A 25,977-nucleotide genomic window follows, 5' to 3' on the forward strand; every position below is an offset into this window, starting at 1 on the left:
TGACTCGACGTCACACTTCAATTCTTAGCTTCTGCGATGAATGGCTTTGGGGGAGGTGTCCGTCGATTTCTCGCGTCTGCGACGGGGAATGGTGCTACCTCGCCCCCTCCGGGCTCTGATCTCCCCCTAAAGCCTGGAGCACCAACATGGCCGCCAGACTCTTCTCCAACAATATCTTCATCCCCACCATCCACTGCAGCTTTGTCGTTTCGGAAGGACAGACAAGATGACCCTGACTCACCAAGGTCACCGGCACCCGTACAGAGAGCGCTAAATGGCATTTCTGCACGGTCGCAGTCAAGCTCACCGTCAAGACAATTGCCGTCGTCACTTTCCCGCGTGGCGAACCAACCCACGAGGCTATCGACATCTAGGACTGCCATACAACCGCCCTCCAATATCAGGGACGAACTACTACTCAGTCTTCTCGCAAGCGAGGCAGTGGTGGATAGTCGCGATTTCGAGATTCTGACTTCAGAGGAAGTCGAAGATCTCAAGAAAGTGCGTGGTATATTGTGCTTTGCTCCTCAAATCTGAGCTTTAATTGCATTTCGTAGGAGCAACAAGACCTTGTCTCCCGACAGACGGCGTTGGCCAAGAAGTTGACCCTTGACACCAAGATGCGAGACGCCGCTAATTCACTTAACCGTGTCAACGCTGGCCGCAAGAATGGATCTAAACAGGCAGAAGAGCAACTAGAGGCGGCTAACAAACGCGTCGAAACGACTGAGCGGGACCTTGCACGGATCAACGATCGTGCAAGCGAGATCACCAAACGCCTTCTCGAGCACCGAGCCGGGGTACTCAGCTACTCTGTGCGATCTATGGAGCGGAAGATGGCGCCAGATAGCAACAACGACTCAGGCTACAATACTCCTTCGGGTACACTTCGCAGTCCAACTGGTTCGTCAGCTAGTGCAAGTCTCTCTCAAAAGCCGCGATTTGATGGTGCACATTTCTTTGCGGGTCATGCGGAAACCGTAGTGCCGTCTACCTCTGCCAAAGCACCCCCGGCAGCAGCTGTGTTGGAGCTTGAGGAAAAGTTAGCGAAAGCAACAGAGGCTTTGGCGGTGTCAAGCGCCAAGCAAGCTGAGCTCGCTCGCGAACTTTCTGTTGCTCGCTCAGAGAAAGAAGCGTCAGACGCCCAGGTGGCTCGGGCTGAAGAAACCATTGCGGCTTTAGAATCGGAGACGATTGACGGAGAGGCCCATGCGCGCGAGAAGACAGCCTGGGAGGAAGAAAGGGCAGAATGGGAGCGAGAAAAGATGACGCTGGAAGAGCAGCGGTTGGAAGATCTTGCTCAATTACAAGAAGAAACCGAGCGACTGCGCGAGGTGGATTCCAATGCCCTCAAACGAGCCCAGGAAGAACTTGAGGACGGCACATCGGCTTTACAGGACCTGGTCGACAGGTACAACATCCCTCTATACTCCCGGGACCCCACCATTCCTGTGTTTGTGTCGACATTGGCATCTCATTTGCAGGCTCTGGCCACCAAGATAGAGATGTTGACGGCGGCCCAAACCGATTGGGAAAACACTCGACGCAAACTCGAGGATGATGTACGGGCTGGATTCGACAAGCGAGAAACTTTGTCTCGGGAGATCGAAGAGGCACGTAGAGAACGTGAGGAAGCAAGGAAGGAGGCGCGAGCAATGGAACTCCGGGTCAAGGTATTTGTTCTTGGATGTGTCGATCATGACCGTCTGACTGTTCATTTTCAGACGGACATTCGTCCAGCGGCTCTTTCTCCCTTGCCGTCTCCGCGTGATTTCTCTGGGGACAACAAACAACTGCTTGCAATCCTACAGCCTGTATGGGCGATTCTTCCATCTCCAGAAGCAAGGGCGGCCAAATTTGGAACACAGAGGTTCCGTGCTGGATCTGGAGCGAATTCACCGAGTAGTCCCAATCCGAGTGGCCCTCCAACTTCGCTTTCGGAGCTCGATGTTCGGTCGTTAAAGACTCTGTATGACCCGCGGACACCATCATCACCCTCTCCAAACAGTACTGCGTCATTCTCGCTCGATGCTTTCGTGCAACGGGTCCAGGCGCTGGTCAACGATGACCGGGCGTTGATTGAACGTCTTGTGCGTTTTGCTCAGGCTCACGACTTGCTGAAGAAGAACGCCGAGCGCGCGCAAAAGCTCGCTACTGAGAGCAGTACGGCTTTGGAGGTGTACCAGAAACAAGTTGCGATTCTGGAGGAGCGGAATATGGATCTGGCAACACGTGTTTCAGCACTCCAAGATGAAGTGGCCGGGCTGACGAACACAATTGAGAGGGTGCGGAAAGAGAAAGTCGATATGGAGACAGCGGCAGCAGAGCAAGCGGCCACATGTGCGCAACTGACAGAGGCAAACAATGCGCTCAGTGCTAAAACGCTTGCGTTGGCGGAAGAAGCGGCTTCAGCGCCAGAGGTGTTGAGGAAACAGCTGGAAGAGACCAAGGCCGCGCTTGCTACTGCCCAGGAGGACATCGAGGCCATGCGCACGGCCGAGCAGGGACAGAGCATGGCGTTGTTGGAGGAGCTTAACTCGCTCCAAGAGCAAAACGCCAAGTTGCGAGACCAAATGAGGGCGATCAAGAAGTAGTTTTTTTTCGTTGTTTCGATCTCTCTTTCTCTCTGTCCTGCATTTCCTCTCGCACTCGTCGCATTTGTTGTGTTGCATCCTATAGCATTCTGTACTGGCCGGCATATTATCGTTATTTCGTCGCATATGGATCTACCCTTGGTATCCAAATCTAATGATTGCAAAGAACTGGGAGGACTGCTGAGTCATACTATCTCACGATCACACCTCTTTTTTCGAACTTTCACGAACGATAAAATAGTGTCCCCAGATTCCACAGCAATGAACTACCTATGATTATATCTGCATTAGCTCTTATCGCTGGCCTTTGGCTCGGGGCTTCAAAAGCAATCAGAAATCATCAAGTTTGTGCAGACTTGTCAACTTACTCAAGCTCGTCATCGTCAATGTCCTTATAATTGGCGAAGAAAACTCCTGTAATCTCTACGTTAGCGGATGTCCGGCAGTAACTTTTGCAGTTACCGGAAGTACGCTCTCCTCTGCGAGCATTGGTCTCAACCTGCGACCCAGCCTCGACAATGTTGGCTAATGTTTTTCCATGCGTAAGTATTTGTGGCTAATCTGAGCAGATTGCTCACGAATGGTCGTTGCAGAAGCCACTACGGAATTTTTGTCTAAACAACAGAAGTCGCAGGAAGTCGAGCAGGTACCTTGGAGTGTTACGAGCACGGCAAGCAAGGCGTAACTGAAACTGGCGCGCATGTTACAACGCAGGTTGGACCGATACTATTCGTGCCTTTCGATGGGCTGCTTTATGGGTCGCTCCAAAATAAATGTAGCGCTGGTACCAGCTTCGCGGCCGATGAACTAGGCCGTTTGTTGCTCTATATCTGGTTGCTTCCATTTGATACTACTCCAGCCCGATGGATGCGCACTGTGCAACAGGTACTGCCACAGAATAGTGAGCAACGATTCGCAACAGGACCTCGGCAGAACCAGATGATTTTAGGGTACAGCTACTGCCGCCATCTCGGTACTTACGAGCACTCCCGAAATCTACAAAAGTGGGACCGCAAACTTGAAATATCAGACCATACGGTCAATGCCCAAGATGGCTCATGCATACGCCAAACTCCCTGAAATTGACTCTTGTGAAGGCATGTTGCCCCAAGGCCGCGGACGTGACTCGAGGCTTCAAACTTTCGGCGCGCGGAACTATCTTTTCTGGGTTGCCTTCATTACCTCTTTCTTGGTCAACATTAGATTTGCGTGGTTGCAGTATTTTTCTACGCCTCTGGCTCTAGACGTACAGTTTGGATTATACTGTGAGCGTGCGATTACTAGTATCAAGTCACTAACGCACCACGAAAATCTAGCACCCGCTCAATCTGCCATCAAGCATGAGCTGGTCAAATTCTCACGTGGAATTAATGAAGATGTTCAAATCTACGAACGACAGCCCTCAAAAGCGGTCGACGACGCATGGGCCGCTCTCTACGCCCGTGAGCCCGCTTATGTTTCTTTTTTGGCTCTTGACTACTAACCACACAGACGCCGAAATCCGCATCCCGAAATCTGAGGCAGCAAAACTGCCCAACGCAACCTGGCCCATCCACAACGATCCAGGCTACTACTTGATTTCTCTAGAGGTCTTTCACCAACTGCATTGTCTGGTTTGTGCTGTGCAATCCACTGAGATGACTTTCAGCGCTCATATTCTCGCAGGACATGATACGGCAGCAACTTCATCCAGGGCATGGCTACCCGCACATTCCCAACACCCACATTCGACACTGCATCGGGGCCATTCGACAGGCGCTGATGTGTCATGGAGACACTACCGCTGTTGTGATGCAATGGTCGGAGGAGGCAGCCGAAGCCATAGAGGTCGACGATATAGTGCATCACTGTCGGGACTATGGAGCTATTCAGGGCTGGGCAAAGATGAATAGGATGCGGTCCCCTCGCCCCAATCTAACCATATACGTGGAGCCCGAGTTGGATATTGCTAGCTTCTAGTACTTGAGTAATAATCAAATCCCATTAACTTCAGCAGTTGCGAGTAGCCAACTTGCTTGCACCACCGATGTTCGGGCAGACTTTACTTCGTTCTACCGTGACTGTGACGTCTCCTGTGACGTCTCGTCATAAGATGCATGGAAGCAGGAAGCAACTTAGCCGCCCAGCGCTCTGGAAGGAACCTCGAGCTCGATGAAGGTGCCTCAAGCGCAGTTTAGCAACAACTCATCAGTCCACCGCCGTCGGTGGTATCACATCCTGACCGTCGTCTCACTCACGCTGGTATTTGGGTTGTTCCAACTACGACTTGCAAGTTCTTCAACCAACACACCTCCAAGTACACCAGAGTTCTATCACAATATCTCTACAAGCCGCCTGTGTGGCTCCGTCTCGCATTCTGGTCATATAGGTCTAGCGGGGGACAGCGAACAGTCTCCTAAACGATCTTTTTTTTGGTGCGAGAACACGTTCGTTCGCCCTACGATGCGCTGAGAGAAGCATTCAGGTACTTTGAAGCGGAGGAGGACCCATGGGATGCACCAATTATGTAAAGAGCTCACCTTTTCATCCAACGCGCTAACAGTCGTAGACTTACTGTCGGTGGGGGACCGGGAACCAGTGGACTGATGAATCCTCTCTTCGGACAGTCAGCATGTCTCGTCACTGAACATGGCCTATCCGAGAATCCAAATCGGTGGACTCAAAAACACAATCTGATCGCGCTTGACCACGTACGCGACACCTCTCAGCTTGAAGTCAGCCACTCATGGCGGTCATAAGCCTATCGGAGCGGGATTTTCATACGGCTCTCGAGTCAACAGCAGTCACGCCGCTGCTCTCGACGCCTACGACTTTTTGCAGAAGTTCTTTGTGCTCTTCCCACACCTTTCCGGGTGAGTAATATACCAAGAGGTTCCTCCAGTCCTACTGACCACAAAACAGCAACAAGTTCTTCGTGTCTGGAGGATCGTATGGAGGTGTATATGTCCCCCATATCGCGATCGTCATTCACGAAGAAAATCAACGCATCTTGGAAAAGAACTCCTACAAGCGGGTTCACATCAATCTGGATGCACTCATTCTCAGTAATCCCTTTACGGTCTGCACTCCTCACTGTTAAATCTCCAATACTGAACAATGACGTCAGAGTCCAAGAGCTCATTTTTCGTGGCTACTGCAATATCGCTGTTCCGACCACCACATATATAACACCACTGATTGTGACCGACTCTACTCCTTGCTACCCAAATGTCTTGACAGCATCGAGCTCGCTTTCCAAGAGCCAACAGTGAAAAACCGTGTTGCCTCCTCAAAGCTATGCTACGACGGCTTGAATGCGGACCTTCACGGAACTGTACAAGAAGATATACGACGGAAGGTTGGCATCTAGCGCTAGTATGATCGACTCCAACTCTTGCCACAGTGCATACCCCAAAACGACGCTCCAGATGCCTGCCATCCCGAGTTCAATTGGATATTCAAGGCACTCAACGATTCCGATACTCGTCAAACACTAGGCGTCCCCTCGCATCTGGAATATGTTCCCATCAATATGCAAGTGAACGCTGAGTTTCATGAGGCCGGAGATCTGTAGGAACAATCACTCACCAGCGGGAGAAGCACTTGCTCATCTCCTTTCCCAGCATACAACAGCATCATCTCTTGTACCCGCCATTGATTGCTGCGGGTATACGTTTACTCCGTCAGTGTTTGGTTGTTCAGACCCACCCAATGTTTATTCATCGTCCAGATTACATTGGCATGCAAGACGCGAACTGCCCTTGGCCGGGAACCGTGTCATTCGTTACGACTTTTGCTGCCTCTTTTTCTATTCAACTGACCCTATTTATAGCTTAACCTTCTCCCAACAACCTTCCGTGACGAATTCAACACAGCCCCTGAACTTCCGTGGCCATCTGAAGAAGCTGGAACCGTCCGCAGCGCGGGTTTGGGTGCCGGAAATGTCACTCTTATCCTTCTTCGCGAGGCTGGACACTTCGTATGTGCTTCCAGTCCGCTACATCATCACATCTAACACACCCCAGACAGTGAAAGATCAACCCGCCCTAGCAAAGACCATTGTTGAACATTGGGTAGCGAACGAGCCGTTTCTCTAGCTGTATCAGATGCAGCCCGCGAATCCAAAATCGAAGCGTCTCAGTCCGTTTTAGTTACGGTCTCATCTTGGTACCGAGGCGCTTAGATTTCTGTTTCCTATTGGAGCATAAAGCGTCGTCTGTGATTCCCATGATCGTTTTTAAACACCGTAGTCTTGTGGAGGACGGTACTGTCGTTCTTGCAGCCATGCCTTCTCTCGCTGCTTTCCTCCCTGTTCGTTCTGTTTACCTCCAGATTACTCTATTGGAACTGTTCATGTATGGTGAGCAAGTCCAGCCAACTCTCCCTCAGAACTTCATGGGACCCCAACAGGAATATATTCGGTCCTGTTTTTTGCTACAATATCTGCGTTTAGTGAGGTTTCCTTGCCCAAGTCTTATTTCCACAGCCCTAACCGATCCTAGTATTCAAGCCAAAACTTGCGGCGAAGCACATTCGGCTTTATCCTGCTGTATTCGCGATGTACATTTTGTCGTCAATTCACGCCGCCCTTCGCTGGCTGCTCATCAAGAGGGCTTTCATCGATCACGGAGACAGCCCGCTCGAAACCATCTCATACCTCTTTGTCGCTCCTTTATGGATTGAAACTCTTTCTGCCGTCGTTTTCACCACCAACACTCTTCTCGCAGATTCCATTCTCGTATGTGGCTCAACATTGAAGTCGCTAAATTCTAATCACAGCGACAGATTTGGAGATGTTGGACGGTATGGGCCCGGGATTGGAGAGTTGTCGTCATCCCTATCCTTTCCACTATCGCTGGTGCCGGTAAGCAAACCCTATGGCGAGAAAATTCTCCGATTGAAGGCATTTCTATAGTACTGGGATACATGAGTGTCGAGGAACAAGCACGCTACACGCTGCATCCCAATCTTGATCGTGGTGCTTTTATCGACTTTGCGACACCTTATTGTGGTCTCTCGTTGGCAACAACCCTTTTATGCACCTTGCTGATCATATTCCGCATCGTTTGGGTGACAAGAATGGCTAAAAACACCCTTCGAGGATATGGGTTGGTCATTGAGATGGTCGTCGAATCCGCCGTGCTCTATTCCGCGACTGTCACGGCTTACCTGATTTTCCTCCTCTCCCACACATTCAACGACGGATACCCACAGGCGATAGTCGCCCAGATGACGGTTTGTCTGAAAATGCTAGAAGTCTACAACTAACCACTTGTCAGGGTATCGCGCCGACTCTCATTGTTGCACGAGTCTCCCTTGGACTATCTCGTCCAGCCGAATCCTGGCATTCGAAAGCCCAGCCTGAAGTCACTACACTCTTGTTTGCATCCCAATCGGCTGCACAACCGAGCAGCACGATACTGCATCTCTCCGGCCCGGGAATTACGGGGGATAAGGGTGAAAGCACGGAAAACTTGGAGTAAGGGTATTGAGCTATGTATTGTCAAGAGGCTCAAGTACACGAATGTCGAGCGGTGAGGTGAATTGCATGTTTGAACGAGGCAGTGCTGCACAACATTGGCAACTTTTCATATAGCCAGTGGCTATATATTATTAGCCACCTTGTTAGCCGCGATCGATTGGTGAGACGAGCACTGGTATCCACGATAGCCTTCATAATTGCGTGTTGAATACTAGCAGAAGTTGTCAAATACTTACATGGTCACATGATATGTTCGTGGTTTGTCCCATCCATTACCTTAGGTCGCTTTCGCCTCTACTTGAAGCTCAATGGAAGCCTTAACTCCCGCTACAAGCCTTGATGGCGGATTTGTTGTTGTATTGAACGGTTTCCCCGGCACTGGAAAGTACACAATCCTGCGACAATTGCAGACGGTCCTCCCACGAGAGAGGACACGGCTCGTCGATAACCACCTCCTGATTGACCCCGTCCACGCGCTTATTCCGGATCGCAGCGATGCGCACCACAGGCTCCGTCGACTTCTCCGGGCCCCCTACTTCCAGGTCATCCGGGAGTTAGCGCTCGGAGGCAACATCATCCTCATGACCGCATGTTTAGCCGAAGACGGGGGTGGCCGGGACACAGCCTGCCTCCGCGAGCATCTCGACATTGTGCGCGACAGTAACATCCCGCTCTTCTGGATCAACGTCCACTGCGAGTTGGCGGTTCTGGAGCAGCGCGTTGTCAGTCAAGAACGGGCGTCCAAGACGAAACTAATGGACTTAGAAATCGCCAGGAAACTCGTCAATGAGAACATCTTGATTGAGCCATCCGAAGGGGATAATATCATTGTCGTGACGAAGCGGTTGGATGCGAGCGGCTCTCTGGAGGAGTCGGTGAACCGCTTGCTAAATATTATTGGCATGTCTGTGGATATAATGATTTGAAGCAACTCCCCTAGCACTCAAGCCACTAGGAGTACTCCCATCAGGATTTGCCGATTATGAACCAAAGTTGCCATTTTAGGTTCTGGAAGGGACATATTATATAATCACACAGGAGAACTAAGACGTATGTATACTACCACTAGTCCCGATATAACCGCATCTGCTACAAGCTAGACTGCGATCCAGTACTACCGTGTCTTCTTCGTCTCACCCTGGGCATCGGCTTTGTCGACGTCTCCTGCGAGAACTTGTCCATATTCGTTGATGCGCTTTGGATCGATGCGATATATCCATCGCTGAGAAAGTTAGTCTGGCGTCAATGGTTAAGGGAAATATATACCTGGTACAAGAAGATTAGGAACACGACGTCGTCCCGGAAACAGGCTAGGCGGTGGAGGAAAGGCATTTTGATGCAGAATCTATGCAAGGTCGGAATCAGCAAGTAGGGTGAGAAAAGCATCATACGCGAAGAAGTCATCCACTACGGTGGAGAGTGTTTTATAGATCATGGCTTTCATGGGCATATGTGCAACACTCTGATTAACGAATGATCAGCCAAAGGGATAAAGGAGAGAGCGTAGCGTTACCTTCAGCTTGTAGTTGATAATCAATTGAGGTACGAGCTGGGCCTGGACGATGTTAGACAGCGAAGATTCAAACAAGTGGACTAACGAAGCCAAACATATAGACGAATGACGTAAGCGTCGAGATGATGAAGCTGTACCAGCCACGATGTGATTCGTAAACTAGAGAGTAGACGGTATAGCCTGCGAGCAGCGGGATTGTCACGTAGGACACATAGCGGAACGCAAGTTTGTCATATCTAACCATTGGTCAGCTATTTGTCATATCGAGTTAAGAATGCAAAACGAACTCTTGTGTTTTCTTCTCATCTTCACTCAACACGTGCTTGTCTACGGCAAATGAATGGATGGACACGGCGCAAGAGAAACTGACCTTTGATATCCAGCTTGTATGGGATCACAGAGCCTGTCGATGGTACCACGCTGATATCGACGGCCTTGGTGATCTTCCAAGCTTCTATCAAAACGCCCATGCCAGAACCAAATAGGATCATCCAGCTCGTGTTCTCATTGTTGTCGATAAGATAAAGGAGAATGACAATTTGGACGAAAACGTTGGTGATGATCTGGTTGACAGGTCAAGATGGCTAAGCATTCGAAATATTCCAACTGGCGCTTACCGTCCGCACGGATACTCCGACCATTTCCTTCTTTTGTCTCCAATGCGAGACATCCGATTTGAACGCGAGCATTTCAAACCTGCGAACATGAGTAAAAGAAGAGAAACAATCCTTAACATACACCATATGCAGCACACTGACCAAACCCGTCAACGCAAGGAACCAAGGATTGGTTTCCAATAGCATCCGTTTGACCTCGTCCAGCTCCGCCGAACCGGCACCACCTTGCTGCTTCGCAGCCTCCGCAAAGCCATGAGTCATGCTAGCGAATATCTGGAACTTGAAGTACGACATAGGCTGAAATACGATTTGCACAGGAAGCGAGGTCGTCGTAGAGTTGATTTCGATATAATGGGCTCGAAGATGCCAGAATTCATTGGGAAAGACGATAGGCTTGTAGAAACCAACACGCCCTGTTTGATCTCGGGATTCAGGAACGAGTTGAATGTCTGAAGTGTTTTTGAGCGAGAGAGAGAAGGGGAGTAATTTGGTGCCTACGCTCGCGCAAGGGCGGTGGAAGGGTCCCATAAGGCAGCGCAACATCATCAGATACGAGGGCTAATGTAACATTCTACGCTTGATGTCAGCAGCGGAGGCAAATTCAAAAAACGGCTCACAGGACTCCAGTGAGGAATTATCACATCTGGTTCTTCCTAGAGAGCATTATGATAAGCAATGACACAGGAATCTAAGAGGCTGATTGTGCACCTCCTCAAGTTCCTCTGTGGTGTTGGAGCTCAAAAGGCTCTTCACTCTCCTTATCTTAGTTCGAGGGAGATATGGCGTAAGAACTGAAGGCCATAAGACACCATAAACAGGGAGAACGCTTGCGCACGTTTGCGGGTATGGTGAATGTCGTTAGCGTTGAATTTTTCGTGGTTCGGATTGGGGTTGGCACCGTTCTTAGAGAGATAGACGTCCGCCCACAAAGATCCATTATGGCGTACACTCTGCGCAATCGTCTGAGATAATCACGACACAAGTCTTGCAATATACGTACCAATGGAAAGTTCACATCCAGGCTAACCACCCTGGCATCATTATAGTCTCCAAACGTAATATTCTCCCATACGAAATTGGGCAGTCCAGAGTAGGCCGACAACCATTTTGAAGAGAACTCGTCTTCCCGCAATGGTGTTGTCGTAAAATAGACGTGCATGGCGAATTCTTGGCCCAGGCCCCAGCCTGCCGCAAGATTCACATTGACCGGAGGTAGAAGACGTGGGTCTATGGCTTCGACCGGCGCGCCATCGCTACCCGTGGTTGCAGGTTGCGCGGGTGTGGAGGTTTTGGGGCCAGCGCTGAATAGATACTTGGACGCTAGAATCCTTGTTATAAGCGCCTTTTTTGAATTGTAGACCACGGGAGAAGGTGCATACCTAGTTGGGATATTGTCCAGAAGATGAAGGCTTGCTAATATAGTAGAAGTAATTGAGAACAGATGATGACCCCAACGTTAGATAGACGCGCTGCTGACCTGTGCGACGCCTAATATTTTTCGGAAAGTAGACTCTTCCTCTCGTTGCTGGCCCTGTGTCGCAGGAGCGGCAGCTTGGGTAGACATGGTGGCGCAAGGGAGAGTGCGGCAAGCGATTGTCCCGAAGGTGTGACGTGACGCGACAGCTGTGTCACGGCGAGTTTGATCAGGGGCCTCAACTTTAATCGAACTTTCAGGAATCCAGAGTGAAAGAGACTTACTAATAAACGGAGGCAGTCTTGTCAGGGACGTGGAGAATGCAATTTCTGGGAGGTGCCCATGATGTCGGCCAAGAAAAGATACTTTGGAGCACGGCATAAAACTATGTTTCAAAGTACTCCGAGTCCCGCCATTTCTTGACTTCATGCGCTGCTCGCGATGAAGTCACAACGTTTATATCCAGTCCCTCGCTTCTCATTATATACCACTCCTTTCCCTTCAAGGTTAGCCGACTATCGAGATACAGGGTCACTTGACGAAGACGTTGAACATTCAGGCCACATGGAACGTTCCAGCGAGATTGAATGACATCCAAGAAGAGGTCACGGTCAAAATAATGGGGCGGGTTGGACCAAGCAAGAGAGTGGAGATGGGGACAGAGGTTGTCTGAGGGAGAGAAGGCTAAAGCTCTGAGGACCCTAGACGTGGGGCATGTCTAGATTTGTTGAAAAAGCTGACTCGTGATCTTCAAAGCCAAATGCTTGAGCGTCGGCGATACCGCAAGAAGAACCTCAGTTATCTCCTGCGTTGGACTATCACACTCGGAAAGGGTAAGGGAGACAAGTGAGCATTTTGAACGTTCGAGAAACGGAACCACACGGCTGACGTTTCCATGCACATGTAAATTATTAAGCGCCGGTGTAAAAAGAATTTTAAAAGTCCATGATCGTATCACTCACGAGCCTCTGAAGCAATTGCTGGATATGTTGCCTTGTGTGTCCGAATCTGAGACCAAGGCAGCTTGTCGCAAGAGAAGGAGTTGGCTCTAGGTAGACCTAAAACAACATGACGTAGTTTTGAAGAGTTGTTCAACGGAATATCCCAGCCCAGTTTATAAAGTCGACCACCTGCATTTCCGTCAAACGTCACTTCCTCGAATAACGGCAACTGGATAGATTGGAAGGACGGAAATGGCGGCCATGCGCTGTTGGTTATGATGTGGAAGCTTCTCCAGCGAGGACTCGAAGCTACAAAAGCTTCAACCATCTTCACAAAGTTCTCGCCCCAGGCCGGTGAGGAAGAATATGGTTTGGCCATCGAGAGAATAACATCGAGTGGTGCATCTGCAGATCGTAGGAGTTGCGTCTCCCAGATAGAGCGTTGTTGCAGATTGGCCTGGTGAGTTGAGAGTACAATATGATAGTTGACCAGAGTGACGGAAACGACACAGCAAGTTGGCGCCAAAGTCTGCTGACCGAAACAATCATCCATGAAGAGTGGTTGACGTTGACTCGCCGCGGAGACCGATACGCGGGTTCCGTAGTGAAATTCAGCAGAGGAGCTCGTTTGGGAGACTCGAGATTGGGCTTTGACTTGAAGCAGCCATGGAAAGGGCTTTGCACAAGTTGTTTGAATCACATCAAGATGTGACAACAATCGCAACGACTAGCTTGATTGCAATGGGTACAGTATTTACATCCAGTTCAGAGCTCAGTGTGTCTTTTTATTTGTTGCGAGATGGTCGGATGACGATCCTCCGTCCCAAAGCGCATACGAAAAATTAACATTTTCTTTCAGAAAAAAAAAACGCATGAATGTGACAATGTGACATTTTGAATTTCTCTTCTCGTCGACGACGTTGTCCCCTCCTGCGCCATGCCCAGTGGCCCCACCTCAGCCTACGCATGTAGCTGTCTGAATGTGAGGATTACCGCGACCCCGACAACGAACAGCCCACCTCCTTGCTCGGTCGATTTTGTTCCAGTTTATGTTGGAGATGAGGGTATATCCATTGTGTGTCCCGTCTCCGGCCTCAACTACCTGCTAATAGGCTATTCAGAGACACCTACAGCTGACCGCGCGGGTTCGGTCGCGTTCCGCAGCCGTGTCGCGCAATCGCCGAACGCGATGCACTTCAGTCACTTGCCTCGTCTGCCAGGTCTTAGCGTATCGAGTGCACCAAGTCATTCCTCTCGATGGTGACAGTCGTGATGGGCCATTACTGCCCACAGAGGACTGGGTTGAACAAGATGTACTCAAATCCTCGACTGGTTGGATTGAGGTCCATCAACAGTGTCTGGTGAGCCATTCTGACTCTATTTGCCTCAAAAACTTACTCCATTTGAGACCGGGGATGATATTTCGCGAATTGAAACGTCATCAGAGTACTCGCCACTCTTTTCTGTTGCCGTCCAGGTTCCACCTGTGTCTCCCTCAGTTCCTCAACAAGAACAACCCACGCGAGCTTACCTCGAACACCTCTCCCCTCTCTTCCTCCCCCCGCCCTTCACCCCCGGAAATTCCGCTTTTGCACATCTTTCGTCCATCGCCGAAGTTCAGTCCGACAGTTGGCGCTCGACAGCAGAGGACGAAATCGCTGCCTTCATCCGTGCCAAAACGGAGGAGCTTCTGCGATCAGAAGCGGTACTGAGGCGTCAGGTTGAGACGATATATACTCGATTTCGAGAAGGCATGCAAAACGTGCAACAAGCTGATTCGATGGCGCTGGCCTCACCCCGTTCTCCTACAAGTGGTTCTGGAATAGGTACTCCATCAAGCCCGACCTCTTCTGGGGCCGCGGACTACGGTTTCACCCCAATGCCAGTGGCGTCTGTTCGCCAGAACCTCCCTACGTCAATGTCCGCCCTTTCCGCATCGTTGGTGGCCAGCGGAATGCATTACCCACGCGCTCAACAGCACCAACAAGAGCCGACGTCACCTGTGTCGACTCTTCTCGACTCGCTAGCCGGATCCTCACCCACTCTTACTGCCAACTCCGTCTCTCAGCCGCAATTACCTGGCCGTGCTTTCGACGGTGAAGCTAATTTGCTTGACATTCCTCGGCGAATGGACGAAAATATGAATACCGCGGCAAGTTACCGGTATTTCCAGATCGAAGAAGAGATGGCACGAAAACGAGCAGCTGAGGAGGCAAGAAATTCAGTTGCGCCAGCAGTACAACAACCTCCTTCGACAGCAGTCGCAGGGCCAAGTAGTGTAAATGGTCGTGGGAACACGGTGGCAGAAAGTTCAACGAATGGTCAAGTACCCAAGACAAATGGGAAGGGCAAGAAGAAGATGGTCACATTTCAATCTCAGCCTGCAGTGGTTACAATTCCAGAAAAGGAAGAGGAGACGCGTAGGATCACGAATGACGGCGACGGTGAGGCGGTCAATTCCTATTTTGGATCGTGTTATTAACGTTGTTCCAGAAATGATGTTTGACCTCGACACAGATAACAAAGAAAGCGAGGTGACGGAGGGAACGGTGATGACGCTTATCGAAGGACCACCGCAACCTCGACCTTCCCAACCTCGTCGAACCTCTGGTAACAACAAGCCTCTCAAGGATTCTGCTGGTCTACCCCAATCGTTTGCAGCGTTACGTCCTGCCTCTCTCCCCCTTCTTTCACATATGAAGCCCCGACGAAGTCCACTTCGACCGCTGAATGATCTCCCTGATGTTTCTCAGCGGCAGAATGAGGGAAGCGACGACGACGACGACAATCTCGATGGTCAAGATTACGACTCGCGAGACCGCGAAATCCTCAGACTCGTCGCTGCAGGCCTGCCGAGTCACCGCCACGCTTGGAAGAAGGGCAGCTCTGAGTGGACGGCGTTTGTTAGCAATCGAAGCGAGCAGCTATCCGACGAAGAAGACTTTGACGCGCCAGCGCCTCCAGCAATGGTTGGCTCAATGCCCATTGCGATACGCACGCTTGGACGACCGCCTGTCCGACTGAGTACAGCTTCCTATCAGAATGAAGCGAGTGTCCGTCGAGAAGAGGTCTCAAATACTGCACCTTCAACTTCACATCGCAACAACATGTATGCTGAGCGTGACATTCACCGAGCAATCGACCCCGGAGCGCTTGATTTTGCCGTGGATAATCAAGTCATTGTCGAGGAAGACGAGACCCAGCCAATCAATGGGGCTGATGAGACCAACCAAAACTCAATCAGTACGGCACGGGATCGCGCGTTGCGTATTCTCCAAGCTCGAAGCGAGTTACCGGATCCAAGCATGTTCTACAGTCTGGCATCATAACCGTCTTTCACTTCCACCGTTAATAACTTCCCCCTTTCCCGTCTTTTGCATGACCATATATCATTGAACACACATCTCCCACTTGTCTTGCAAACTGTGTATCCCTGTTGTCGCCGCGCTTTCACGCTGCTGTTATCTAGCTGTTTCAGCTATACTAAGCCCTCTTCCAAACCTACCTACGTGTACCACCTAATACCGTACTTACAAAGCAACATATTTTGTGCCAGTGTAGAGAGTTGGTTGTCTTCAAATTTGGAGTGAACTAAAGCGCCATCGCACACTGTTTTAGACGGGTTGATGAGGGGCGAACATGGTTAGCGCTGGAACAAAATCATCAGAGACTCTACCTATGGAGACTGTTATCTTGTTAGGGTTGCATTGGCAAACCAGCTGCTTATCCTTCACAGCTACTGCCGGCAGCTCCACCTATCTTCAAGGTTATCATGGTTTTTCACAGGCAATATATAATATATAAGAAATTTGAGGACGCTATCGTGGTTTGATCCTTCATTGCTGCTGAAGCGCTGAAGCCCGAGGGGTATACTATTATTGTTTATTCTCCTTGCATCTTACGGGGGGACAATGTAAGTCTTTCATCTAACTAGTAACGTTGAGTCCTGTTGAGTCCGAATGGTCTGAGCTCCTGTACGAAGCTGTCGTTAGGGGCCGTTAGCAGCGAATATTTCTTTTCTTTTCTGTCTATGCAAAATCTGGAATTTCATGTTTGACTCGAATTAGGCAGTTCACCTTCCTAAAATAGAGGTTGATTTGTCATCGTGTTTTTTCCTCACAACCGCCACTTCGAATGAGTCACAAAGGGTCCACGGGCACTCGTATATCCTTGCGCTCACGCAGGCTCTTGGTCTCACGCTGACGCCGCTCAAGGAGCCGCTGGGAGGACTGACAGATCGCATCTGGCTTATGGGCGGTGTCACTTCGTATTTTGCTTCACCTTCAAGTTCCACGGAACACAGAAAACATGGATACCGTACTGCACCGTGTGGGTGGTAATACAAGTCCATTAATATCCCGCGCTCATCCTTTGCCATAGTCAATTCTCCATCAGCGCCGGCCGATGAGCCCTCCGAGCGCTCACGTCGATAGCTTCCAGAAGTCAACGTTAACTGATGCGATTTCTCGTTGAAGTAAACTTAGTCATCTCGTTTTGGGCTCTTCCAAATCCCTCTAATCCCGCCACCCACCATGCCGATCCCTAAATTGCTCAAAAAGCTGAGCAGAAAGAGTCTGCGTGGTCATAGCAGTGATTCTGAAGCGGATAACGATTTTCCACCTGCACTTCCACCTCCTGAACATGACGGGGACCCACGTATCGCCTTCATTCCGCCATACGCAGACTCCTCTCCCAATAGCGTGCGCTCCATGTCTTCTGGCCGCTCCTCCACTCCCGAATGGAATCATCCATCGCGACAACGCTCTCTAACGATGACAAACGAGTCGTCTGCTCCCAGCCGGAGTAACAGCAGCCTTCTGGGCGCCCACAGTCGGCAGGCATCGCAATCGTCGACAACTCTTGGAAAAGTGTACTCGCCACCGGCTGGTCCTCCTCCTCCGTCCCGCCAGCGAACAATTTCGTTTGGGAGCAGTCGTTCAGTCCCATTTATAGTTCCCGAACCCGATGAGCTGCCTGCTAGTGGTCGCTCACCAAGCCGTGCCAGAGTCCACTCTCCACGACCTTCATACCTGGGAGCTATGTCAATGACCGGGAGCCAACTGAGTGCCTCGCCAACACCGCAAACGCCTCCCGATCCCCCACCAGCGCCGTCTCAACGTCAAGTTCCCGATGATGAGATGTCCAAAGATCTGGCTGCCGCATGGCAGACTGCGAATACTGCGCCGACTCAGTCGAAATTTGACAAGACTCTTCAAGTAGTTGGTAAATACATGACAAACATTTTTTGAGGTTTTCTAATATTTATCTAGAGGGCAATTTCATCAAAGCTCAGGCGCAAGAGAGTCAAACAGAAACCTTCGTAACGGGAGTTGTGGCTGGGTTGACTGCCGCTGGTGCTATGGATGCAATTGAATCTGGCATTCATAGTTTGGTGGAGGGTGCGCGATACATCTCTCGCTTACCCGAAGTCTCATATAGCCAGGATTACCTGCACTATTCAGCGCGTTAGACGAAGTCGCGAAGGTTCATCCATTCATTGGAGGTATGTTAACTTGTAGCTACTAATGCCGGTTTTAACCCCAAATCTTTCTCAGTCGCAGTTCTCGCATTCAAGGTGCGTCTATGCACCTTGGTGTATCCACAGCCACTCACTTTTCTACAGGCTGTGTGGAGTCTTGAGCAAAAGCGACGCGCCAATGACAAACTGATCCTCTCACTACATGTGGAAATGAGAGGTGGTTTTTTTTTGTTATTGCCAACTTCTCTCCGCTGACAATTCGCAGATATGATGGCGGTTTTGACCCAGTGAGTATTTAATTAGTCAATGTGCTTTGCCCCAATATAATATCCATGCCTAGGCTGAAAAATGTCAAAGACGCGGAAGAGATTGCACCGGATGGTTCTTCCATCCGGGGTCGTATGCAGGAGACCGTCAAAATGACAGCCGAAGATATTAAAGGCTGTGCAAATGCTTGTGACACTTACACGAAAAAACGAACACTTGGTAGGTCCTTGTTTAACAAAGATTTGTAGTGGCCATCTCATTATTCCTAGTCAAGGTGCTCAAGTCAGGCATCTGGGCTGGGAAATTGACCGCATTTGTCGGCGCATTCACCAAACGACGCGGAGAGTTTGAATTCGCGCTTAGTATTCATACTGCCCTTGGTGTTGATGCTGCCAATCGGGCAATCAGCGCCGTCGATAAAACAACCCAGGAGATGAATGCGAAGATGGATATGATGATGAAAATGTTTCAACAGTTTATGACACCAGAGCAACGCGAAATGTCGAGGTACAGTCACAAGCTTTCCTTGGAATAATCATGAACATTCGGAATAGGGTAGTAGAACAACGCGGAGGAATACAAGCGTGCCAAGATGACGACAAACTTCTCAAAGAGCTCAACGAGCTGGAGAATAAATCTACTTCTGCGGGAAAAGGTGTCAAGAATGCCAAAGGGACCTCGAGTGCCGGGCCCAAATTCGGACTGGAAGATCTCAAAGACGAGCTGACAACGGATCCTGACGCTGCCATCGAACGGAATATGACTGTTTTTGCTCGTAAATTTGAGGTTCAACAGAGACAGATCGTGTATGTCCAATTCCCCTCATTTCATCATTCCTGGTACTTATTGATCTGACTACTTGTCAGTGACGAATTAACGAAGGTTATTGAACGGGAGGGCGATCGTGTTATATCAGCACTCAGCTCCGGTCCGCACGACCGTTTGCTTGACCCTGATGTCCATCACATCTGGAAAGACGCGGGTTGGCGCAGCAGTGCTAAAGCTCGACACTTCGTCTTAGCGTTGCGCGACCATTATCAAGAGGGCGGACCAGGAGCAGCCGCGACGCAGGACCACCAACCAGACAAGCAAAATGCTGGTGTTGACGACTGGGCGCTGCAATACATTTCAGTTTCGCGACTACAAAGTATCAGTGAAGCCTTGGACGATGATGGCTCGGGCTGGGTCACGATTCTCGAGGCGAATACTTTCACATCTTCTCGGCCACTCGACTGGTCTCTCACCAAGTGGCTTGCGCTTTGGGCTGTTGGATTTCATCAGTCAATGCAACAATATGCGATCAAAGTCAGGGAACTTCTTGCGAAGATGTTTGCCGTTCGTCTGCACGTCTTGCCAGAGAACCGTGTCGCAGTCAACAAATATCTCGAAACCATCTACCATGGCGTCACCACACTGCATTCTGGTGTCAATCCGTGCTACATCAACGAATCGCTACAGGAGAAATTTGCGCCATACTTTGACGGGGAGGAGGCGAGGTTGCGAGGAAACCTAGAAGCTGTCAAGTACGATATTGACGCGCTCAACACGCTCTATCTTGTCACTGGTCAAGGCCGCATCGAACGTTTTTTGATGCCGCTCCTTTACTTGTTATTGTCGAGGGACTTTCAGATTCTACGGGCGTGTCAGAATAAAGCAGTCCATCCAGACGAACTCTGGGACTCTGCGGATACAATAAACTGGCTGGAACTGGCTGCGAGAGATCGGGTGACACTATTAGAAGGTATCATCTTGACCATTGAGCTGCTTCACATATTTAGAACGTTGACAGAGACGTTCAAGCAGCAAAAGGATGATCCCAAGCAGCAGTTCAAGACATTTTCTCATGGGTTGGTAAGTTTCCGTCGGCTTTCCTATCTTCATCGATTCGAACTGCATAGTTCCAACACATTCATGACCCAGATGGATTGTGGGACCCACAATTTGTCCTTGCGCAAGACGAAGCGGAGTACCCATACGATGACAACCTTGAAGACCAAAGTGTAGATCTTTCCAAGATCCTCAATTACCCTCTTGGAGCGCAACAGGTCGATTTCGATGCTTACAAGGCGCCGACGAAGCCTAAGAAAGGGACCACTCGTCCATCTGCTGTGTTGAGGACTCTTCTTGGAACGTGGAATGGCTTCACGTATGTTGGCACTTCAGTTGTTCCAACAACAGGGATGATCTCGATGGATGTATGCTTTGACTTTCGTGACACTTCAAACGCTTATGGATGACTTTCAGCTTACCGCGACCGGTTCGCTCACATTTGGTGCGGCCTCGCGAGCCAACATGTCCGACTTCACCATCGCAGGCGAATGTGGCAATAATCAACAAAACATGGACACCATTGGCTTCAAATTCAAGCAGAGCTTCCCGACACGTTACGCTCCTTTGTACTTCTCCGGCTCGTGGACCAGCGACACCAACTCACTGACAGGGACATGGGGCGAAGAATCAGACCCCCGAACCCATCCCGGAGTTTTCATATTCAAGAGGATGTCGCCAGACTGTTTGACTTTCTTTCCGGCCCCTTCCGAACTTGGAATAGAGCCTTCCAGAGCATTGTGGAAGTTTGCAATCGAAGCAGTTCGGTACGCTGTAAGCCGGCAAGGATGGTCGTGGGCCTTCTTTGAACAGCGCGCTGCCCGACGGAAGCGATTCATTGAACTCTATATTCGTGATACCCAATTTGGAAAACCGTTGGCGGCGGTAGAACAGGAAGAGTTAGGCATGTTAAGGAAGGGTTTTACGGTTGCCGATAGGTCCGATTTCACCTGATTAGTGGCAAATCTGATGTTGCTTTGCAGCCGGTTTTTCCATAGTGTTGCTGAGCGTCAGATAAGACTCACGACAGACCATGAGTATGCCTTGGCTCCATCCCGTTTGTTTTACAAGTCTAATATTCTTTCTGCTGTAGTGTCTCGTGTGATGCTTGTCAGGGTCATATCGGAGGAACGAGGGTAATATGCTTGACATGTCGATTGGAGGGCACATTCGATACCGGTATGCGTCGCTTGACGATGTTCTTGACGCAGCTCATCTGTTGAACAGTTGACTTTTGCGACACTTTAAGCTGCACGTCAGTGAAGGTCGTCCCATCTGGGCTCACGGTATGTTGCTGTCCTGAACAGGGGATGTTTATGAATGTCGAGAACAGAAAGCGCATTTACCAAACCACGACATATTGAAAGTGAAGCGCGTTGTACACATCCGATACTTTGGAAGGACATTCCGAGATGCACAAGCCGCCTTGAAACGATCAAGAGAGTTTTTCGCTGATCCCAGTGACCAAGAACCTAGGAAGCGGCATAAACCCGCACCAAATTGTCGGGTATGCAGAAGGACTGTGTCGCAACCTTGCTGGTTTTGCGTTCAATGTCAAGGTCCGCATTTTCTATTGGATTTGTGATTAGGAATGCCATTCACATCCCCGCAGAGCCTTCTTTCATCTGTAACGCGTGCGAAGCTAGGAAACATATCTCATTTGGGAATCACAACATGGACCTCCACGACCTCGTCCGCAGTCAGCTGCCGTTGCCCGAAGAGCGCGAAGCAGACTTCCAAGAGCGGTTTGAACAGCACGAGCAGTATATCGAGCGAAGGCTGCAGCAGTTGGAAACGACGGTCAACGATCGCTTGACCAAGGTGGACGAACGGCTCATGGAGATGGAGCGTATGTTGACGCTCCTTGTTTCTACACTGGGGAACAACAACAACAACGCCGGTCAAACGATACCTACTTCTCTGACATTTGCTCCATCTCCAGTAGCACAAAAGAAGACAAGCCAGATCGACTTATACCATAGTAGCTATCCTTAAAGATGTTGTACTTCAAGTTCATGGACATGTAAAAACTGACAAGACGTTAACCGGAAGAAAAATATGCGGTTTTTTATTGGGCATAAACACCAGGGTAAGTGTTTGGCAAGTCCTTCTCGTCTTGTAAGCTCTTGGGAGCTGAGACAAGCGTTGACGAAAGTGTAGGTGAGTCACATCAAATGATCGAATCATTTTATCATGAATTTGTTTGTGAGCAACTTTCACCACGTCCTCGAAATTCCAGCCACAGATGGCCCATAACAGGTGCATTGGCTTGAATACGACTTTACACATACTGACCATGTCCTCTGCTGCAAAAGGCTGACTTTCAATGAACTCCTCTCGTATGGGTTCAAGTATGGAGAGCCCTGGGCAGATAACAGACGCGAATTCGAGCGTGAACTGGACAGACACTCTTCTCACTACGATCCCAACGCCCGTGACTCTAGTGGATACAAAAGAACACAACTGTACCTGAATCATTCGACACCCTCTGGCAATGCCGGCGCCTACGGCGAGAGGGCCTCTGGTTATCCATCTTCTCGGGCTACCTTTGGCTCTAGTTATGCTCGTGATCATGAGGCGTCACATCCTGGCGGTTCGAGCGGTCGATACTACAGTGCATCCGATACCACATCCAACTCTGCTTATAGGCATCATGAGCATTGGCCATCGACGCATAATGGATACTACTACTACTACTCTCGTGAGACGCCTACTGACACAACACCGTCTCACAATCGCACACATATGCATACGACCGCTCCAACGTCACTATCTCCTGCTAGTGTTCATCAGCCATCATCTAGTACCCACAGTCGAGCGGCATCCTCCTCGAGCAGCCGCAGTTATACTTCAAGTCATATGAATTCAGCGTTCTCCGGGTATCGCGAGGCAAATCATCATTATGGTTATGCCTCCTCCATTGCAAGCACCGACAGTCATGTGCCTTTCTCAGGCACGTATGATGGTTATGTGTCCAATTTGCAGGCATATTATAGCGCAGACGACTCAGACGACGAACACGATTCTTATAGCAAGTTTGCCGACACTCGAGAAGAGGCCGAGCTGTTTGATGGGGATGTTTATGAAGCCCACAGTGGTTTTGCACACGTTGAATACATTGATGACCCCGCCGATCTGGGACTGAGCGAGCTGTATCTCGGCGACGAGTTTGAAGAGGAGGGACTGGAAGGGTTTGATGATGCTGGGGAATTTGGGGGCGAGTATGAGGACCAAGGGTACGATGATGGTGGGTATGAGGATAACGACGACGACGATGATGACTATTGAATTGTGAATTGACGGAGACCAGACAACAGACTTAGAATCTACTCCAAGTATAGTACGTTGCCCGAAAAGTCTGTAACTACGCCACGGCCATCACCATTAGTCATCAATATCCCTCTTCCAGCAACTTCGACTTGCCACTTGGACGTCCTTGATACCAATGGGCTGCTGGCCGTGCACCGGCCTCATACCCTTCTCCCGAAATCCGACTGCCTTGTTCAGTCTTACGTCGTGGTCGTATGGGTCATGCGCTGTTGGGCTGAATTCTCGACGCGCGTTTCTCGGCCTTGTGGAGCAGTATAAGACGGGAAGCAGCAGCTCGACTGGAGGGGAAGATGTGGTCCTTGCATAGTGTTTTGGCACTGGCCGTGTTGACGAGGGTAAACGCGCTCAACAATGGGGTGGCCAAATTGCCTAGTGTGTTTCTTTTCGCAAAAGATATCAGCACTGACTCTTATGCACACAGTTCTGGGATACAACAGTGCGTCTTTGGACCGCGAGCAGTAATGCTTATAGGCATTTATCAGCTTGGTATGCCTACCAATGCAACATTGACCAAAATTTGGTCCTCAACACCGCAACGCTTATTAAATCCCTTGGGCTTCAAGTGCTTAACCAGTTGCATATTGTGATCACATCTAACTGCACAACAGGACGCTGGTTATGAGTATATCAACATCGACGACTGTTGGGCGGAGAAGAACCGCTCTGCTTCGGGCGATCTTGTTCCGGGTTGGTTTCTGCTGTGTACATATGTGCGCCCAGTCTAAACTCGAGGTCAGACAAGGTTCGCTTCCCGAACATCACCGCAATGACGAGTGAGATTCACGCTCTGGGTCTGTAAGTGGTGCACCGCTGAATATTCATTGTTCTCACAATCCTCCAAGCCGCGCGGGAATCGTAAGTGTATTGTTCTTGATTTTGGATGGCTTAACCTACCTCGCTCTAGTATGGGTAAATGTTCGAGTCATCGACGGTTTCGGTGCTGACAAGCTGGCATCCAGCGACTCTGGATGGTTTACTTGTGCAGGGTACCCTGGCTCGTTCATGAATGAGCTGCGCGACATCACGCAGTTCCAAGAATGGGGTTTCGATCTGCTCAAGTGTGTTTGCCTTTCTCGGTACTTCGCTGTTCTGACAGTCAAACACAGATATGACAATTGCGCCAGTCAGTAGTACATGTCAGAAAACAGACGGACCTCACTCGCTTGCAGTCCCTTTCGACGATATTATCCGGCAAGGCATGATGGGCAGTGAGTAGCCAACTAAGTAGTTTTATTGACACTAAGATTGACCAGAATATCAACGCATGGCAGATGCTATCGCATCGCTCGCGGAGACCAGCGGGAAGAAACCTTTTGTTTTTTCCCTTTGTGAGTGGGGGTGGAGCCAAGTCTGGCTGTACGTGGCTAACACCTTCAAAATGACTGGCTGACACATCCACAGCTGGGGCGCAACGATGGGACATAGCTGGCGTACTGTGAACGACATCGCTCCACAGTGGGACACCCTTGCGGCTAGCATCAACTTGTGCTGTTTCGGCATCCTTTTAGAGACAAGACTCTGATTTTTTTCCAGCAACTCTTTCATCACGCAGGCCACGGACTTTTATGGCCACAACGATCTGGACATTGTGCGGCCACAATGCTGAAACAACGCCTGCTGACAACGTACTCCATAGCTCCAGCTTGGAAACGGCGGGCTTACGTTCGATGAAGCCAAGTCCCATTTCACAGCGTGGGCACTTTTGAAATCGCCTCTTCTCGTGAGTCCGGACTTGGCTTTTGATAATGGACTGATGTCAAGGTGCATAGATTGGAAACAACGTACAGCAACATGAGTTGATTGATCAAGGCTCACGACCCAAATAGCTTTCCACCATCACCCCCGATATTCTTGGGATCCTCACCAACAAGGAAATTCTTGCCATCAACCAGGACCCAGTGGTCGGGAAGAGTATCTCGCCATTTCGCTGGGGAATTAACGTCAGTTACATTTTTGAGCGATTGCTTTTTTGTGGCACTGATGTGTGTCTGGAGCCGGATTGGACGTCAAACAACTCGTTCCCTGCGCAATACTGGAGTGGTCCATCACAGAATGGCACTGTTTTCATGCTCGTAAGCCCACGCTGGACCGATTTCCTCATCTTAACCCGATTTTAGCTCAACACACTCAACGAGCCGGCAGACATGTTCTTCAACTTGACTGAATCGCCTTGGATTCGCGCCGGACGACAGTATTCTGTACGGGTGCGTGCCCCTTTCAGCTGCAAACTTGTGTTTGGATCCTTCTTTGCAGGATCTTTGGTCTCATACCGATAACGGCACGGCGGTGCGCAACTTCACGGCCCACGCTGTCCCCGCCCATGGCGTCATTGCGCTTCTGTTGGAAGACGCCGGCGATGAGCCTGGTGGGATATTCCCTCAATGTGCTGTGTGGGTCGAGTGCATGGACCAGAATGGAACCCGTGTCGGTATGTCTTTCGTCTGGGGCTTACTCTGAATCCGCTTAGCGATAACTTGCATTCACAGGTGGCTGAGCCCAACACTATTTGCTCACATGCGAAAGAAATTTATTTA

General features: G+C 50.0%; 9 protein-coding genes across 9 annotated transcripts; 7 read left to right on the top strand and 2 right to left on the bottom strand.

Annotated features, from left to right (window-relative positions):
- Positions 1-15: 15 nt before the first annotated feature.
- MIND_00775700 (uncharacterized protein) lies at positions 16-2,594 on the top strand (the record flags this gene model as incomplete). Its single annotated transcript, XM_037364446.1, has 3 exons — positions 16-501; positions 558-1,673; positions 1,725-2,594. The coding sequence occupies exons 1-3, from the start codon at positions 37-39 to the stop codon at positions 2,592-2,594; spliced, it is 2,451 nt and encodes an 816-aa protein (XP_037220090.1). The 5' UTR covers positions 16-36.
- Positions 2,595-3,636: 1,042 nt separating this feature from the next.
- On the top strand, positions 3,637-4,553 carry MIND_00775800 (uncharacterized protein; the record flags this gene model as incomplete). The annotated part of the gene is made up of 4 exons (XM_037364447.1): positions 3,637-3,859; positions 3,911-4,036; positions 4,086-4,207; positions 4,260-4,553. 4 exons carry the CDS (start codon positions 3,637-3,639, stop codon positions 4,551-4,553), a joined length of 765 nt encoding a protein of 254 aa, XP_037220091.1.
- Positions 4,554-4,745: 192 nt separating this feature from the next.
- Positions 4,746-6,670, top strand: MIND_00775900 (uncharacterized protein; the record flags this gene model as incomplete). The annotated part of the gene is made up of 11 exons (XM_037364448.1): positions 4,746-5,008; positions 5,059-5,100; positions 5,143-5,284; positions 5,334-5,446; positions 5,496-5,652; positions 5,701-5,931; positions 5,977-6,143; positions 6,197-6,255; positions 6,304-6,356; positions 6,406-6,552; positions 6,599-6,670. 11 exons carry the CDS (start codon positions 4,746-4,748, stop codon positions 6,668-6,670), a joined length of 1,446 nt encoding a protein of 481 aa, XP_037220092.1.
- Positions 6,671-9,169: 2,499 nt separating this feature from the next.
- On the bottom strand, positions 9,170-11,749 carry MIND_00776100 (uncharacterized protein; the record flags this gene model as incomplete). Its single annotated transcript, XM_037364449.1, has 16 exons — positions 9,170-9,277; positions 9,322-9,400; positions 9,447-9,517; positions 9,569-9,610; positions 9,654-9,804; positions 9,856-9,895; positions 9,939-10,131; positions 10,186-10,264; positions 10,307-10,634; positions 10,684-10,756; positions 10,803-10,838; positions 10,894-10,976; positions 11,021-11,135; positions 11,186-11,505; positions 11,565-11,598; positions 11,663-11,749. The coding sequence occupies 16 exons, from the start codon at positions 11,747-11,749 to the stop codon at positions 9,170-9,172; spliced, it is 1,839 nt and encodes a 612-aa protein (XP_037220093.1).
- Positions 11,750-12,553: 804 nt separating this feature from the next.
- On the bottom strand, positions 12,554-13,222 carry MIND_00776200 (uncharacterized protein; the record flags this gene model as incomplete). The annotated part of the gene is made up of 1 exon (XM_037364450.1): positions 12,554-13,222. Exon 1 carries the CDS (start codon positions 13,091-13,093, stop codon positions 12,554-12,556), a length of 540 nt encoding a protein of 179 aa, XP_037220094.1. The 5' UTR covers positions 13,094-13,222.
- Positions 13,223-13,477: 255 nt separating this feature from the next.
- MIND_00776300 (SET domain-containing protein) lies at positions 13,478-15,869 on the top strand (the record flags this gene model as incomplete). Its single annotated transcript, XM_037364451.1, has 4 exons — positions 13,478-13,615; positions 13,662-13,901; positions 13,949-14,984; positions 15,034-15,869. 4 exons carry the CDS (start codon positions 13,478-13,480, stop codon positions 15,867-15,869), a joined length of 2,250 nt encoding a protein of 749 aa, XP_037220095.1.
- A 1,203-nt stretch (positions 15,870-17,072) lies between these two features.
- On the top strand, positions 17,073-22,108 carry MIND_00776400 (uncharacterized protein; the record flags this gene model as incomplete). Its single annotated transcript, XM_037364452.1, has 18 exons — positions 17,073-17,763; positions 17,811-17,939; positions 17,984-18,043; positions 18,096-18,115; positions 18,164-18,236; positions 18,285-18,306; positions 18,360-18,505; positions 18,556-18,793; positions 18,841-19,092; positions 19,153-20,027; positions 20,076-20,137; positions 20,185-20,481; positions 20,531-21,051; positions 21,097-21,150; positions 21,207-21,292; positions 21,341-21,399; positions 21,447-21,672; positions 21,726-22,108. The coding sequence occupies 18 exons, from the start codon at positions 17,073-17,075 to the stop codon at positions 22,106-22,108; spliced, it is 4,194 nt and encodes a 1,397-aa protein (XP_037220096.1).
- Positions 22,109-22,322: 214 nt separating this feature from the next.
- On the top strand, positions 22,323-23,401 carry MIND_00776500 (uncharacterized protein; the record flags this gene model as incomplete). The annotated part of the gene is made up of 2 exons (XM_037364453.1): positions 22,323-22,372; positions 22,429-23,401. Exons 1-2 carry the CDS (start codon positions 22,359-22,361, stop codon positions 23,399-23,401), a joined length of 987 nt encoding a protein of 328 aa, XP_037220097.1. The 5' UTR covers positions 22,323-22,358.
- A 332-nt stretch (positions 23,402-23,733) lies between these two features.
- Positions 23,734-25,937, top strand: MIND_00776600 (Alpha-galactosidase; the record flags this gene model as incomplete). The annotated part of the gene is made up of 18 exons (XM_037364454.1): positions 23,734-23,815; positions 23,865-23,879; positions 23,926-24,005; positions 24,052-24,130; positions 24,181-24,238; positions 24,286-24,501; positions 24,550-24,566; positions 24,613-24,651; positions 24,697-24,799; positions 24,845-24,928; positions 24,977-25,031; positions 25,080-25,163; positions 25,213-25,224; positions 25,270-25,383; positions 25,438-25,515; positions 25,561-25,647; positions 25,697-25,871; positions 25,930-25,937. The coding sequence occupies 18 exons, from the start codon at positions 23,734-23,736 to the stop codon at positions 25,935-25,937; spliced, it is 1,386 nt and encodes a 461-aa protein (XP_037220098.1).
- Between the last annotated feature and the right edge of the window lie 40 nt (positions 25,938-25,977).

The sequence above is a fragment of the Mycena indigotica genome (genome assembly GCF_014461135.1).
Source record: "Mycena indigotica strain 171206Taipei chromosome Unknown Mind.scaff0006, whole genome shotgun sequence".
In the NCBI taxonomy this organism is placed as follows: domain Eukaryota; kingdom Fungi; phylum Basidiomycota; class Agaricomycetes; order Agaricales; family Mycenaceae; genus Mycena; species Mycena indigotica.